The sequence below is a fragment of the Diabrotica virgifera genome, chromosome 4 (genome assembly GCF_917563875.1).
Source record: "Diabrotica virgifera virgifera chromosome 4, PGI_DIABVI_V3a".
Taxonomy (NCBI): domain Eukaryota; kingdom Metazoa; phylum Arthropoda; class Insecta; order Coleoptera; family Chrysomelidae; genus Diabrotica; species Diabrotica virgifera.
The window spans coordinates 33,169,003-33,185,826 of record NC_065446.1 but is presented as its reverse complement, the minus strand read 5'-3'; the positions used below and the strand labels follow the sequence as shown (position 1 = coordinate 33,185,826).

Here is a 16,824-nt window from a genome sequence, read left to right as displayed (position 1 = left end):
AAGAAGAAGAGCTAATTATTGCGGATTTTTTGACATAAAATTAAGAATTTTATATTCACCATTAGCGTGCATACGGGTAATACGATCGGTCATATTACACGTATGAGCGCTAATGGTGAATATTAAATTCTTAATTGTTTGTCAAAAAATGTGCAATAATTACGTCTTAGAACCCACTAAATTTCATTGGCATATCTCAACCGGTTTTAAAGCAATAAAATAAATCGTCAGTTTGTAAGAAAAAATTCAACATCCCGTATCTCGGAAACGAAACATTTGCGGACATACGTTTTTAAAGCCAACTGTCATTTTTTTTCATGCAAAATTATCCCTTACAGTTTGTCGCACTTATTTAGAAACACAGTGTATTAATGAAGAACATATCTAGTTGATAAAGTACCTAACTTTTTTTATTATCCAAAATAAACGAATGAATCAAAAAGCAGAATGTTAAGAAAGCCTGATGCTATAGTTGGGTTTTAATTTAAGTATTTTATAAATGCTAGAATACCCCACAGGGTGATTCAAAATTTGAGAAAAAAACACAGTTTGGATGGTACACCCGGTATACAATAAAAATTTACCTGTTTAGCAACAATATTATTACAGTGATATTGCTAAAGAATCAGGCTATAACCTGCTCAAAAAATAACTTAATCGGCTAACAGGTTTAGGAAATATGAGATATCAAAAATGACCAAATTTTTAAGTGGGCCGATTTCTATGAACGTAAGTTTTGGTACCCATAATAAACAGGTATTACAACCTAAAAAATCAGAAATTACTACATTTTTTAGGCTATCTTTTTTTATTAAAATGAGATCATATAACGATCTGTAATGACCAATACACCTATTGTTTCCATTTTCATCATTTTTAATGTCAAACAAACATAATGAGGTATAGATGTTTTGGACCAAGCCTAAAACTCTTTCATGTTTTGGTTGCATTTTATATACTCTTTGTTCGTAATCAACTTAGGACCTAGAATATATTTAGAAATTCGCCACCCCACCTCCTCCATTTGGTGTCTCTTATTGTTTTCCGGCATGACATCGTCTAAAATCCTCAGTTCCCTTCTTGTAAATATCCAGTCCAATGACTTTCTGATGCCGATCATAACCACTAACATCAAAGGAAAGAGAATTGATGTTTGGCTGAAAGATTTTATCATCCAGAGGCAAATCAAGCAGGTGAATTGAATAATAGTGAACAAGTGTACTTTCTTTATTGGCACCTGGAAAATACGTTAATCTATTTTATTAAAAGAAATGCGATGATAAAAAAATATGATCATGAAAATATTTAAAATTTAGGTTTATTAGCGTTAATTATTTTCGTAGCCATAGAGAGATAATCTTCTCAATGACAACCAGCTATAGTCATCATCCAACCAATTTACGTCCACTGTTTGTTTCTAGTTTTTACTTGTTGCCAGTTTTTACTAACCCACCTGATATCATCTGTCTATCGTGTAGGCGGTCTTCCTTTACTACAGTATCTTCTCTTGGTCTCCTCTCAATTAGCTTTCGTGTCCAGCGTGAATCCTTCAGCCTGGCGACGTATCCTGCCCAGTTCCATATGAGCTTAGTGACATGTTCTATAACATCTCTGATACCGGTTCTTTGTCTGAAATTTTCTTTTCTTATTTTATCCCGTAGGGTTATTGGTTAGAGTCAGTGTCTCTGACATTGATAAAATACTTGTCCTTTTATCGGTATACTGCTCCTAATTATGTCTCACAGCGCTCCGTAGGCTGCCTAGCAAGAGTTACTCTTCTTTTTTTCGCACGTTATGGTTATCTCTGCCAATTATAATTTCATGACCTAAGTAAATGTACTTTTCCATTAGTTCTACTTCTTGTTCACTTAAAATCAACTGTCCGCTAGCAATCAGATTAGTCTACCAGCTATAGTGCCCATCAAGAAAGAAAATCAACATAAACAGCCCTGTATGAAGTAGTAGAAAATCAGGCACTTCAATAATAATTGAGAGATTCTGTTAATAGCCTTCATAGATATAGAAAAAATGTACCTAGTAGTTGATTTAAAAATGCACTACCATATTTTCTTTATGAAGATGACGCAGCAGCATCAAAAGGGATATTCCTTCCCGGATGAAACTGGATCAAAGCAATGCTGGAAGATAGGCTGATTTTAACAAGTCTACAAAAAGAGGAAAATGGGGCCAAAACAGCTAAAGGGTACCAAAGAGGAATGCTTTATCCCCTACTATGGTCACTTCTGGTGGATGAATTAATCTAGCTTCTCGACGTAAAGGGGGTAGCAATGCAGGCCTATGAGAATGATCTAGTAATTATAGTAAAAGGAACATATGGTAATGCTCTATCCAGCATATTTCAACGAACATTACATACCATTACTAGGTGGTTCGATAGGGAAAAAACTCTCTGCCAATCGTATCAAAACAGAAATAGCGATTTTCACCAGGAGATGGAATCTAGATAAGATCTGGATGCCCTCTCTGTATAAAGAAACTGTCAAATGAGGTCAGATATCTAAGCTATCTATCTATATAAGGATTTTTACAGCTGTCGCCTCCTTCCTTCTTTCATCCAACATCTCCAGTCGTTTCTGTTCTGCCATTCTCCGTCTCTAAGGTCTCGTCTTTCCATGGTCTCGTCCACTTCATCCCTTCCTGATCCTCGGGGTCTACCTCTTCTTTTCTTTCCTATTGGGCTCCAGTCCTAAATCTTTGATATCCACATTGTACGATCTACTCTTCTCACATGTCCATACCAAATTAAACATTTTCCTTCGATGTAGCGATGTCTTGTTCTACTGCCATTCTTCATTTTATCGCCTCATTTCTAATGTGATCTATTTTGTCATTCTGCAGCTTTTTCTCATGAACTCCATTTCAGTTGCTGTAATTTTGGACCTGTTCCGTTTGTTAATTACTCAATTCTCTGAAGCTCCGTAGGTCATTATACCACGTACCAAGGTGTTAAATATTCCCTTCTTCGTATTTCTGGTAATCTGTCTATCCCACAGTACCCAGTTCATTTGTTTAATACATGTTCTTGTCTGTGCTAATCTGCTGATTATCTCTTGCTCGGTGGTTCCATTATTTGAGAGTATGAATCTTAAATATTTAAATTTTTCAGTACCGGTAACTTCCCTATCATTGTGTATTTCCAAGTTTCTCATTGGTTCTTGTTCTGTTGTTAAGTATTCGGTGTTTTCTAGGTTTATTTCCAGTCCATTTTTTGTGAATTCTTCTTCTAATGTTCGGAGCATATCGGACAGATCTTCTTCATCTTGAGTCGTTACCACTTGGTTATCTGCAAAACTTAACGTGTACAAGAAGTTGTCCCGAATTAGTATTCCCATTCCTTCACATTTCCTTTTCCATGGTTCTTATTGGTTTAGAAATATCTTGAACAGTATCAAAGATGTAAAGTATCCCTGCAATAAGCCTTTTGTGGTTTTAAATTCGTTTAAGTATTCAGTACCGGTGCTAAGTTATAGCGCGCCTTCCTGCAAAAGTAGTATAGGCGCCCTTCGGTTTTTTTTTAAATTAGTATTTTGTATAACACCAGCAGAAAAAAAGTCATTTTGGCGCCCCTTAAAACAAGGGCGCCCTCCTGCAATGCATCCCTTGTAGGCCCGTTTTCGCATACCCTGGGAGTATTTATTGCCCGTTTTAACTCTTACCGTGCTGTTGTTTTAAAGGTTTTTTACGGCTTCTATTAACTTCTAAGTTATTCTGATTTCCTTCATCGTGTTCCATAGTTGTGTTCTTGGGACCGTATCATATGCCTTTATCTAGAAGTAATACTAGATAATCGGCTTCCAAGCACGAATATGGAGGTCTAAATGCAAACAAAAGATCATCAGAGAGAACCTGAATATGATTCAATGAACGACAAGAAAGCTTAATCATAACAGGAGCGATGTCAACTGCTCCACCTAGGATGGGTGTCATACTTGACCTTCCTCAATAAAATATACGAATGGTGAAGATAGCGAAAGTAGAAGAATACAAAAGGTAGATAAGACGCCAGGAAGCAGGTGAAAGGATCAATCAGATAATTTGGATATATAATAAAAAATCATCCAGAGTTAGAAATGGTACCAGATGTAATGCAACATAATCCAACTTATGCAATCATTAACTTATTGTTCATTGTTACTTACCTGTCTTAAAAACATGTAATCAGGTTGATATTTATTTGGCATAAACATAATCAGTATTCTATCGAAAAATTGCAGTCCTTTTAGAGAAGATATTCCCATATACAGGAATACTCCAAATAATACAGGCATAGGTATATGTCCCAACATTGGTGTCAAGAATACCGATAATCCCATGGACAAAAATATCAAAATATGCGTCGCTCTCTGCTCTCTAACCCCCAAAAATTGTGGCTTGTCACCTGGAGCGGCGCATTCTGTTTCCAATTTCAAAGAGTGGACGTGGGTTATGGAGAGCACAGTCGCTGCTACGAACCAAGGAAGTCCCATAATTGAACAGATTTCGATGAGGATCGCCAGAACAAATAAATCTAAATGATATCCACAACCTGAAACAAAATAATTATTAATAAAAAGCACTAAGAGTCTAGTTAAAAACAAGATATTTACTAAACTAGGTATTTATTTATTATAGGATTTTATGCAGAGCATTTAATGGTGGTCATTATGATGCTAGAACGACGGATACGACACGAGGCGCAAAGCGGTGAATCCGAGCATTATAATGACAATGAAATGCAAGTTGTATACATGACTTTTTCTATGATCATTTACAACAAACAAATTCGTCTTCACAATTTTTTTCTAAAATGCATAGCTGTCGAGTTATTGCAACTAAAAGGAGAAAACATTTTTCAAATTGTTTTCACAAATTGTGTAATAAATAATTTACTTCGCATTTTGAAGTGTCTGCATAGTGAAATTGTTATTTTTAATAATATTTCGAAGTGATTATAGCAAAAAGTGGGATCTTATACTATTTACCCAAAATGAGGGTGTTTTAGAACAGATACTAGATAGCCTAGAAGCCTAGAATCCTATACAGGGTGTCCCAGACTAATTTATCCAAGCTATATCTCTTAAACGATTAGAGATTTTCAAATGGGACAAAAACTGATCTATTCCATTTGTAATACACTTTTTTAATCATCCCTAAATATTCATCCCTTAGTTACAACCCCTAAGTTTATTTTTTTAAATAGCGCCCTGTAACTAAGGGATGATACTTCTACGCCATATTAAAGTGTATTACAAATGGAATAGACCAGTTTTTGTCCCATTCGAAAATCTCTATTCGCTTAAGAAATATAGCCTGGATAAATTAGTCTGGGACACATAATTAACAAAAATAAAATGATATTTTCTTGATTACTTACTAACCGATTGTATTTTTAAAAAATCTGTTAGATAGACTATCGAAGATCACATCCAAAACTATAAAAAAACGTACAGGGTGCTATTAAAAAAATTAAAGTTAGGGGTTGTAGCTAAGGGATGAATATTTAGGAGATGACTTTTTTCTACGCCACATTAAAGTGTATTACAAATAGTATTGCCAGGTCCGATTTGTTTTTAATCGGTACAGGAGCAAAAACAAATCGGGATTTAGAGTTGTAGATCGGGACAAATAAACAACAATAGCCCACTAAATGACCGTTTTGGAGTGTAATTTTCAGAGTCAACTCCGAATTGCATGAAAATCTGGTTTTAGGTTCTACTTACTGTCTACTTTAAACCATTGGTTGCTTTTACTTGAGGGGTGACAGTTACAGTTGCAAAAACGGTCTTCTCGGGGGCAAAAAAAAACGCGCGTTTAAAGTAAGTCCCAAAATGGATCAACTGACAAACTCTAAAAAAACTTTTGTTCATAATTTTTAAACTCAGTCAATACTTTTCGAGTAATGTTATCGAAAAAAATATTCTTAGCAAAAATGTAGCTTTTAAAAAAGCATTATAACTTCTTATTCTTCAAATTCCAAATCCTTTTAACTTGAAATAACCAAAAAATTAAGCAATTTTCGAGCAAATTTTTTTTTAAACTTTTTAAAATGTTTAAAAAAATCTTTAATTTTGTTTTATTAAAAGTCTCTAGCATTAAAACCAAGCGTGTTACGCTCAAAATAAAGTTGGCTTCTTTTTCTGATAAAAAAAAATCGTGAAAATCTGTCCCTATTTAGCACCGTAAATAAAATTAATCGTTACCGCTTTACCATTTACTTTATATGTGTATTGTTTATACGATCTGTAAGGTTTACCAGTTGGGAGTGCTTAGTTTTGAAAAAAATTGGTTTTATAGTAAAAAAAAATGTTCATCAAATATTGGAAAATGCCCTTTTTTCAAAATAACTTAAAAGTATGAGGGATACTAAAAATCTCAAGGAGTAAAATGTAGGTAGGTTTTTGCTTTTATAAATATGATAGATCCATTTTGTTTTCTGTTAGACAAAAATTCCTTCAAATATGGCTGTTCATATTTTGCACACTTTACACATTTGTACACTCGTGATTAGTGACTCGTTCAGGCCCTTTCAATCACGTAAAAAATACATAAGTAAAATAAATTGTTTGTAAAGCGGTAACGATTAATTTCATTTGGGGTGCTAAGTAGGGGGAGATTTTCACGATTTTTTTATAAAACAAGGGAGTCAACTTGATTTTGAGCATAACCCTCTTAGTTTTTATGGTAGAAACATTTTTAAAACATAAAAATAAAGCTTTATTAAGTAAAAAAGTTTTAATTGGTTTTTCCCGAAAAGTGCTTCATTTCTTGGTTATTTTACGTTGAAATATTTTGATTTGGAATTTGACGAATAGTACGTATTTTTCATGAGCTTCAACTTTGCATTTGCTGGGTCTATAGACTTTACGAGTTCACAATTTTGTTCATTTTTTTATATTATGCTACATTTTTGCTAAGAATATTTTTTTCGATCAAATACTTACTTTTTGAGTTATTTGTGAAAATCGCCTGAAAACGTGATTTTTTTGTCGAAAAATAAACATTTTCAATCGTAAATAACCTAAAAGTATTAACTAAGTTAAAATTCTATAGAACTAAAATTAATTAGAATTAGTCAATTTATCCATTCCGGACTTATTTTAACCGCGCGGTTTTTCACCCCAAGAAGGGGTGACTGTCACCTCCCGAGTAAAAGCCACCAACGGCACAAGCCGTCCAAATTCTTATGCAATTCGGAGTTGATCCTGAAAATTACACACGGTATCGCCGTATTTCCAGTTCATTTACTGGAATACAGGTGTTTCTATAATCTGTATTTAATCCTACATAGTAATAATAACCAGACGAAATTACAAAAAAAATCGTAGATTACATAAGTAAACTATTTATTTTTATTAAAATTATATTTTTCATTCGATTTTGCCGCTTTTTGGAGTGCCTTGTTTTTATAACATAGTTATAAAATTCACTGCAAATCCTCCTGAAATTGATTTTCGTGGATGAAAATCGGGACATTTAGTGTCCCGATCAGGTACAAATCGGTACGCGTCCCCAGACCCCTGAAAATCGGGACGTCCCGCGCAAATCGGGACACCTGGTAACGCTAATTACAAATGGAATATATCAGTTTTTGTTCCATTCGAACATCTCTATTCGTTTAAGAGATATAGCCTGGATAAATTAGTCTGGGACACCCTGTATAGTCAATTTTTTGCTGAAATCACTTCAGGATGTACCTTTTATCAATAATTTTAATTGCAAATATAATCAAAAATTGCAAATTTCCAAAAATATGCTGGGCACAAACATATTTAAATGGTGAATAATAATTTATTAATTAATAAATAAATTATTATACACTATTTAAATATTTTGAAAAATATCAAACGTATTTAGAAAAATTGAAGTCAACTAGGGGAGCAGAGGGAATTTTTTTAATTTATGATGGTAGGGGTAGATAAGCAAAAATGTTTATTACAAATTTCCTGTTTTGCAATTAAAATACGTGTTTTTAAATTTCATATTTGAAATCCTTGTCTCCCAAGACATCGATTTAAACAAAAAAGATTAAAATCAGATAAGAGGATAACGAGAAAATGCAATTTTTGGAGCGAGTTGTGATTTTGAATTCGCCGATTCACTTTTGGCGTGCCCCACCACAATAATTTTAAAAAATTTCCTTGGCTCTCCTAGTTATGTTAACCGATTTTACTTTTATAAAGTGCGTTTAAATGCTTCAACCTTTCTTTATAATATGCAAAAAAATATTCGACTACTGTTTTGGACCCAGCATAATTTTGCAAATTTGAATTAAATTATTAGTGTAAATCTTCTTCTCTTATAAACTATCCAAAGTATTACTGTAATTTCATCATTTTCTGACTTATAGTGTTGCAAAAAAAAATAATTTGGGATAAACAAATTAAATAACTTTTAAACTATTTGACGAATTGCTCTGAAATTTAGGGTATGATTTAAGCACCAGAAGTCTCAGCATTCCGTTTAATAAGAAGGTTCTAAGTTATTTTTTTAGATAAGTTATAAATATTTATAAAAACTCAAAATTTATGATTTATTTTGAAATTTTCTAAGCAACCAATAAGGATAGATATATTCCGCGAACGCCATATGGGTTTTTTTGTAAGATTTATGAGATTCTTACTCTCAGTTTAAAATTCTTAACTTTTTGGTAATAGGCGAAAACAAGCGAGAATTTACCGTTTTTTGATCGTTATTTGTTTATAACTGTGTATATCATCAAAATGGGCTGCAGGAAACATATAGGTTATTATTATAGATGTCCAAACCCAGACAACCAAATGACGTTAATAACGTCGAGGAAACGTCAGATTTTGGTTGAATATATACCAGAGACATGTTAACCGTAGACAAGGCATACTAAGCAAAAAAGCGTAACGCGCGAATTATGAATGTTCTTTGGAAAAACACTTTTTTAAAAAACTGAACTTCACAATTAAAACTTTTATTTCGACAAACAAAGATTTTAGATACAACTCAATAATTTAAAATCAGACTTTACTTTAACATTTAAATTAGACTCTTATCTAGAGATTTTAATCAGACTGAAAAATATTGATTTTTACATGGTGTTTTATAATTTTATAATTGCTGATCTTGCTGTCCAATACGTCGCAATTAGGTCCAGAATGTTCAACGCTGCGACGCGGCGTAGCCTCGTGTTGATTCCACGTGGTAGAATATACTGGATGGTAGCGGTCGTTGTACTATAACTCGCGGCAGTCGATCGGTGATCTATGGTCTATCTATCTCTTTTTACTAAGCGATACCGCTCATATGACGGACGAAGATGGCTAGACCACTCAAAATGAATATTGACCTGATATTGACTTGATATCGGTGTTACATCCCGATGCATTGAGTGGCATATGACTAGCCTCGTCTATGGTTAACATGTCTCTGATATATACACATGTTTGAACATTACGTCGTAGAAACGTCTTTTGTAGGTGATTTTAAATACGTAAGATTAATGACGTTAAAATACGTTTAAAAACACGTTGTCATTTGATAGCCTATGTCTGACGTCACAAAATTGGGAGGAGCTTAAAGACTTAGGTAATGCTTATGACTCCAAACAATTTCCATAAGAAACTTTTCATTTATTGTTTAGATGCTTTGTGTGGTAAAATAAGACTTTTTATTTAGATATTTAGTTGAAGAAACGTGTTAATTAAGAGATTTTTGTCCGTTTTTCTTAAGTGAGTTAGTTCAATGCAATAGTTCTTCTTGAAAACTGTTTGAGGTTATGTTATTTGTTCTGTTTTGGTGTTTATTTTCTGTTAATGAACTAATTATGTGTTATCGAGTTTAATTAAATTAATGTTGATAAATTATTTATTATTTTATATGTTGTTTCAGTTTTGACACAGTAAGTACATATAAAAAGTGAAAATTCTATTTTTGTTGCATTGAGGGTATTGAAATTCTATACATTTTAGATACTCTTCCATTTGGTTATACTTTCAGCCTATGGGCTAAATTTAAAACAGTTAAATGAAAAATTGCAATACCAACAATGCCCATACGAATAATTGTTGTGTATTTTTAAAGCCATAAAATGAAAAATAATCTAAAAAAAACGACATAAAAACTACGTTATTGATATCACGTAGGTTAAAACGTGATAAAAATGACGTCAATTGTGGTGGGACAAATTCACGTGACTTTCGACGTCGAAAAAACGTGATAAACGTGACGTGGTTTGGTGATAATTATGACGTCTTTTCAACGTTTTGTAAACGTTATTTGGTTGCCTGGGAACTACTAAAAAAATATTTGGTTTCGGCCTGGAGGGGGTTGTGTCACCAACAGGGTATTTTTTTTCTTATTTCTCTGAACTATGCTCTCTCTGTTGTGGCTAGTTTATTTATATTTGCCTTGGTTAGAGTCCAGGTTTGACATCCATATATCACGTGTCATGACATTGGAGCAATATATCATTTAATATCTCAGCAGTATCGGTTTTCGCGCCTGGATTAAGGTTCCGTAATCTTACTACACTAATATGACCATTTAAGATTAATTCAATAATTACCTTTTTTAAGTTTAAACTCCTTTCTGTTAACTATAACTGCAGTGATTTGTTGATCCATGAATATAAGAATGGTACCCAGTAGTGCTGGCGGTATTGCTACAAATACTGAATAAAGTGGGTTATGGTTGAAAGGTGCTATGACCCAGCCTCGACCCTCGAGGGTTGGTTTGAATTCGTGGGGTACTTCTAGTTTAGGTGTCGGAATACCGACATAAATGTCTAGCCCAGTCATGGAACATATAGCTATTATTACAGCAAAGTCGCTTATAAATTGACGTACCTAAAAATAAAAAAGGAATCAAAAACTTACCATGGGAAAAATGTAATTAAAGTTTAGCAGTAAATGGTTGACTTCAGTGGTCAATACTTGTACTGGTACTTCAATAGTATAAAAGGTCCGGTTTCAGGTAAAATTTAAATATATTTGAATGTTTGTTTTTCTATAATCTTAACATTAGATCTTAATCTTATTGAAAACATTAATTTCGGGTATAGATATAAGACAAACCCACATAACAATTTCATGTTCTTAGTAGAGTCTTAGAACATACTTTTCAGAAAAAGTATATGCTGAGAATATGCGTAATTACCATTACGAATGTGCAGAGCAGATGCTGAGTATATACTACATTACAGTACTTAAACGTTCTATTTATATACTTAGAATGTACTACCGCACTTCTTTTCAGTATATACCAAGAATATACTTTTTAGAATACTCCAAGGAAGTGCTATAAACCTTCCATTTATATACTTAAAATATACTACTGCACATCTTTTTAGTATGTGGGAAAATATACTTTTAAGATTATTCCAAGCAAATGCTATATTGCTCAGAAGTATGTTTTCAGCATCACCTAATCTCATCCTAGGTTCTACCAGCTATCATATTTAATTCAAATTGCATACGAGAATGTAATTAGTACATTTTACAATATTACTTAAAAAGTAAGTAGGTACATATTAATTTTATTTATTTATATAAATATTATATAGGTAAGTATGTAATTTATACTTACTTAAATTATATTTAGGTATTATGTGCATATCAAAATAAACATGCTGAATATAAATATAATACCTAAATATAAATATTTTATAATATTTAGTGAAACTAAACTATAACTAAAATTTATATATTTTGTACTTACCTACTATTTAAGTAATATTGATTTACCAAAATGAATTTAATATTTTCAAGCACCACAAACAAAATAAAGATATTATGTATGTTCCTAGTCCTAGTTTATGATCCTAGCTTTTAAACTACTTTTTAAAGAAGCTCTACCTGTATCGTTGACATAAGATTTTTTAGTATGTAGTTATATTAGATGTTTGGGGTGACAAAATCTTTTAGTATTAGCCACATTTCATGCCCCTTTACATTATCGAATGTTTTCGAGTAGTGGATGAAGCACAAATCTGTTTCTAGATTAAATTTTCTAGATTTTTCTATAATTTATCTGAGATTGAGAATGTGTTGTCGCAATGATTGAGAAGAGGCTATATTTTTACTGATATTAAGATTGTCTCCTACTTTCCTTACTTCACTGATAACTACTTTTTCTTATTTATCTAATGCTTCGACAACTAATGGCCATTGGCATGGTGATGGTACTGTATGGATTTTTCCAGTTAGGTACCTAGTGTAATGTGTAGTGTGTGTATTGAGTAAGTGTCTTGTTACTTTGCATTGTCGACGTCATTGGCTTTGCAAAGAGATGCTAATTGCATCCGATTCTACTTTACTTTATTGCCAAGTTATGTATACATTAATTTTCTATTTTAAATTTAAGCTTTTCGATACTATATAATATATTATATATGTATCTACTTACTTTGGATGGAAAGAAGAGAGCATTTTTAAAGTCTTTTAGTTGTATTGAAATAAAGAAAGTTCCAAGGAATAGCAAAATTGACATCAAAAATATATCTGGACTGTATGGTGGTAGAAAACATCCTTCAGACAGCGTTCCGTTTAATTTCTAAAAATGAAAAATAAATTAAATTATGACAGAATTCTTGTTTATAGCAACTAGGCCTTGATTCCGCGTACCCAAAAAGATGATTAGTAGCATGCTGAAAATTTGTTAATAGCTTAACGGTATTTAGTCGGACAAATTTTGATGTATAGGAACACTGGAACAGAAGAAATTTTAATTGTGGAACGTGATTTTAATTGTAGCACGTGTTATCCTGGCAAGTTTATGATTGTGAAATCCAGCAGGTTGTTTTTAAGTTTATTCAATAGCAAACTTTATATAATATATGAAAAAATGTTCGTCCGACAAATATATTGGGCATTTTAATAAGTCCGACACGTAGAACATATCAAATGACAGGCATTATATTGATGGTAAATACCAGTCTGATTTTTGGATGAGAGTTTAATAAAAAGGTAACAAATCAATTGGAACTTCTGTCAGACAAAATACATGGGACGTTTTCGTAGTCTGATGTCCGAAACCTGTAACCTGTTCCACAATTAAAACTTCCCCTGTTCCAGTGTTCCCGTACATCAAAGTTTGTAAGACTAGACACCGTTAAGCTATTAACAGAAGTTCAGCTTGCTATTACTAAACTTCTTTTTGGTTCGCGGGGTCCAGGCCTAAACTATCTTACCTGACACATTGTTTGGTTGACAGTAGTGGAACTAGACATATTCAACAGCATCGGCGGGGTGGTATCATTCCACGTGCAAGAGCATTCATTTATATTTATATTGTTTATATCCACAGTTATTGGGAATTTCTTTCCAATGGCCCATACGTTTTCCACTGCCTATATAAAATGTTTATAAAAATTATTTATGAAAGCAAGAAAAATTTGATATAACAATAATTTAAATAATAAAAAAGTGTGGACACAAATGGTAACGAAATCTGTCATATCGGAACAAAATTAAAAGTTAGTAAAATATTTGTAGTAATAAACCTAAACTGAACTAATCGAAAAGCATCAGAATATAAAATATGATGAATCGCGTTTTTCTTTCGCGAATTATTCTGAAACAAAGCGCTGGTAAGCAACTGAACAACAACAATTTTTGTTGAACCTTCTTTCTCTCTCTCCTATATAGCGCTACAGCCATAATCGGGCTTTGGCTTCCCCCAGCATCCACCTCTAAGTATCTTTGTCCCTGGCTGCTCTCCTCCAGTTATCTCAATATTTCTTTAGTATCGGTTCTCACTTTGTCTATCCACCTCTTCCTTGTTCTTCCTACTGGCCGACGTCCCACCATAGTTCCGCTAACCGTTGTATAGGGTGGCCGGAAAGTCCGTTTCTTCTTCTTCTTCTTCTTCAAGTGCCATCTTCGTTCCGAAGGTTGGCGATCATCAGGGCTATACATATTTTTGAAACTGCTGACCGAAACAAATCGTTGTTACTACAGATCTACCATTCCCGTAGATTCTTTAGCCAGGAGTTTCGTCTTCTTCCTATGGACCTTTTTCCTGCTATCTTCCCCTGCATAATTATTCGAAGCAGTTCATATCTTTCGCCTCTTGTAATGTGTCCCAAGTATTGCAGTTTTCGTTTTTTGAAGAAGTCCGTTTACACTAATAATAATAATGTTTCAATATCTAGCCAATATTTATTTGCATTTCGGCGCATGCGCATCTTCAAGGGCACCTGTCTGGTCGCACAGACAGACAACAATAGATGCGACTGAAACATGATGGCGGCCACAAGAGAGTCTACAATTGAAGCGTGTCAATTACTGCTTCAACACTTTCCGAGAGCATGTGACAAACAAAATGTTCTATTCACCGATAAGTTTCCGATTTATCGAAATTAAAATGTTTATTTCTCGGCAAATGACAACCTTCATTTCTTTGAGGAAGTGAAAAAACCCCGCCTCATGTAATGGCATAGGCTGGAATTATTTCAACTTATCTGTTTGGGCCATATTTTTTTGAAAGCTCCATAACTTATCACACTTATTTATCTGCAGATAATCAAAGAAAGGTTATTATTGCAATTGACAGCTCAGGGCACTGCTGACACTATTTCTTTTCAACAAGATGGCGCCTCATCCCATTTTCCTCTGGTTGTTCACAAACGCCTGAATGAAATCTTCCCGAACCGATGGATTGGAAGGGGTTCTCCAATTTCTCGGCCTCCAAGACGTTCATATTTGACAGCGCCGGACAATTCACTCTGGAATTTCATTAAAGAGAACGTTTATTGCCACTGCTGCTGCCGTTGACGGAAATATTGCCCGAAATACGATATCGACGCGAATGAGGTGTTTACATCAGTTCCTCGCCAATGTCCTCACAACTCATTACCGAACGACTCACAAGAATGGAATGTGACGACCTCATCGTCTTGCTCCCTTACTCACTTAGTGAGAGAGAGAGAGTAGCTGAGTGTGAATACTCACTCATATTCGCGCTGCCTCTCCTTTGACTTTCGCCATAAAAACCGACTTTTTGGGCATCATCGTGCAATAGCAGTAGCATGAGCATGAACAGCGCGAGTGAGCTATTTATTTTTGGGCATCATCGTGCAATAGCAGTAGCATGAGCATGAACAGCGCGAGTGAGCTATTTACACATTCACGCTGCCCACTTCCCCGTCCAATTCCCTGTCGAACAGGATTGAGTGTAAATCCGGTACTATTTCTTTTTAACAATATGGCGCCTCATCCCATTTTCCTCTCGTTGTTCACAAACGCCTGAATGAAATCTTCCCGAACCGATGGATTGGAAGTGGTTCTCCAATTTCTCGGCCTCCAAGACGTTCATATTTGACAGCGCCGGACAATTCACTGTGGAATTTCATTAAAGAGTACGTTATTAGAAATGCAGATAATATGTTTCGAATGAGGACTTGCGAAACGGAGTGCGCCCAGCTTTTACCTCAGTAACTCCGAACGTGCTGAGATGGATGAGCATACGAACATGGCGTCGTACCAAGTTGTGTTGCGGCAATGCAAGTATTCACACCCATGTTTTAGATAAATAAATTATTAATAAATAACTTACAAACAAAATTGCGTTATTATTTTTTCCGTCTGTTGTATAAAAAAAAAATAATTCATTAGTGTAAATGGACTTTCCGGCCACCCTATACTAGGTGTTCTCCCATTGTCCAATTCTTATGAGATGATCGGCCCAGCGCAATCTTTGTATTTTTAAGATTTGCTATAGAGGGTTCTTTGTAATAATGGTATAACTCGTGATTGAACTTAATTTTCCATAAACGATTGTCGTAAATGGGTTTCAATATCCTCCTTAATATCTGTCTTTCAAAAGTATTAATAAGGTCTTGTCTTTTCTGTCATGAATCCGTTTCCGTATTTTCTTCTTCTCGGTGCCGTCCTCAGTTATCTATACACCTAGGAATGTGAACTGTTTTATTCCTTCAATGTTAGCAAATTCTGCAAGTTTCGATGATTCTTTGCTGATGTATTGGGGCTTTACTTTTATCTACGTTTTTTATTGAACCCATCTAGAGCAAAAAAATCTCGAATGAGCAAGTTAAAATTCGGAGCGATTACTGATTCGGATAGTAGAAGCCCTGCGCATCTCATTGGAAAGTGTAAGCAATATTTTGGCTGAAGTATTGGATTTTAGAAAACTGTGTTCATAATGGGTGCCAACAATGGAACAAAAACACATTCGAACGCGACTTTCTCAGCAACATTAAGAGCATTTTCGAAAGGATAAAGAAGATTTTGTGCGCTGATTCATCACTATGGATAAGACTTGGCTGTATCACCATGATCCTGAATCAAAACAAGTGTGTAAAGAGTGGTATGAACCTGGTGCTTTTAGAAGATTTAGCATCAGTTTTTGAAGTGCGAGATAAATTTTGTTTGAAGATTAGTGTCAAACTGGTAAAACAATAAATCCTTGATGTTATTGTAACCTTTTAAACCAGCTGAAGGAAGAAATTCGGGAACAAAGACCCGGTTTGCAGAAGAAAAAATTATTTTTAATGAGCATTTTAACAATGGTTAAAATCCTTGAATTAAAGTTTGAATTGTTATAGCATCCATTCCGACATTAATATGGTAGAAGGGAACTTGCTTATACCTACTGTTGTAGCATTGTTTTTTTTTAATTAAAAAATAATTATAGTTCATCATTTAAAAAGAAAATTAAATTTATATCAAAGACCATTAGATCATAGATCCTCATCCCAATCTAATTTAGCTATTAAACAGTGTTTCGTGAAAGTGAAAACGATTAGTGATAATGATTCGACGAAGTGAATGGGTACAATAACAAACAATTCGGGATTAGAAAGTGGACATATCGTTTGGCAAGAACAATAATGTTTTT

At 33.9% G+C, this 16,824-nt stretch overlaps 1 protein-coding gene across 7 annotated transcripts in view; it reads right to left on the bottom strand.

Moving 5' to 3' along the window:
- The window catches only part of LOC126883484 (sodium bicarbonate cotransporter 3), a 362,811-nt gene that overhangs the window by 41,338 nt on the left and 304,649 nt on the right, over positions 1 to 16,824 (bottom strand). For all 7 annotated transcript variants that reach the window (XM_050649071.1, XM_050649070.1, XM_050649073.1 and 4 more), the window contains 5 exons: positions 13,157 to 13,315; positions 12,373 to 12,519; positions 10,535 to 10,814; positions 4,161 to 4,546; positions 1,016 to 1,237 (listed from right to left, as the gene is read on the bottom strand). In XM_050649071.1, coding sequence (XP_050505028.1) covers positions 1,016 to 1,237; positions 4,161 to 4,546; positions 10,535 to 10,814; positions 12,373 to 12,519; positions 13,157 to 13,315 — 1,194 coding nt within the window. The remainder of the gene's footprint in view (positions 1 to 1,015; positions 1,238 to 4,160; positions 4,547 to 10,534; positions 10,815 to 12,372; positions 12,520 to 13,156; positions 13,316 to 16,824) is intronic.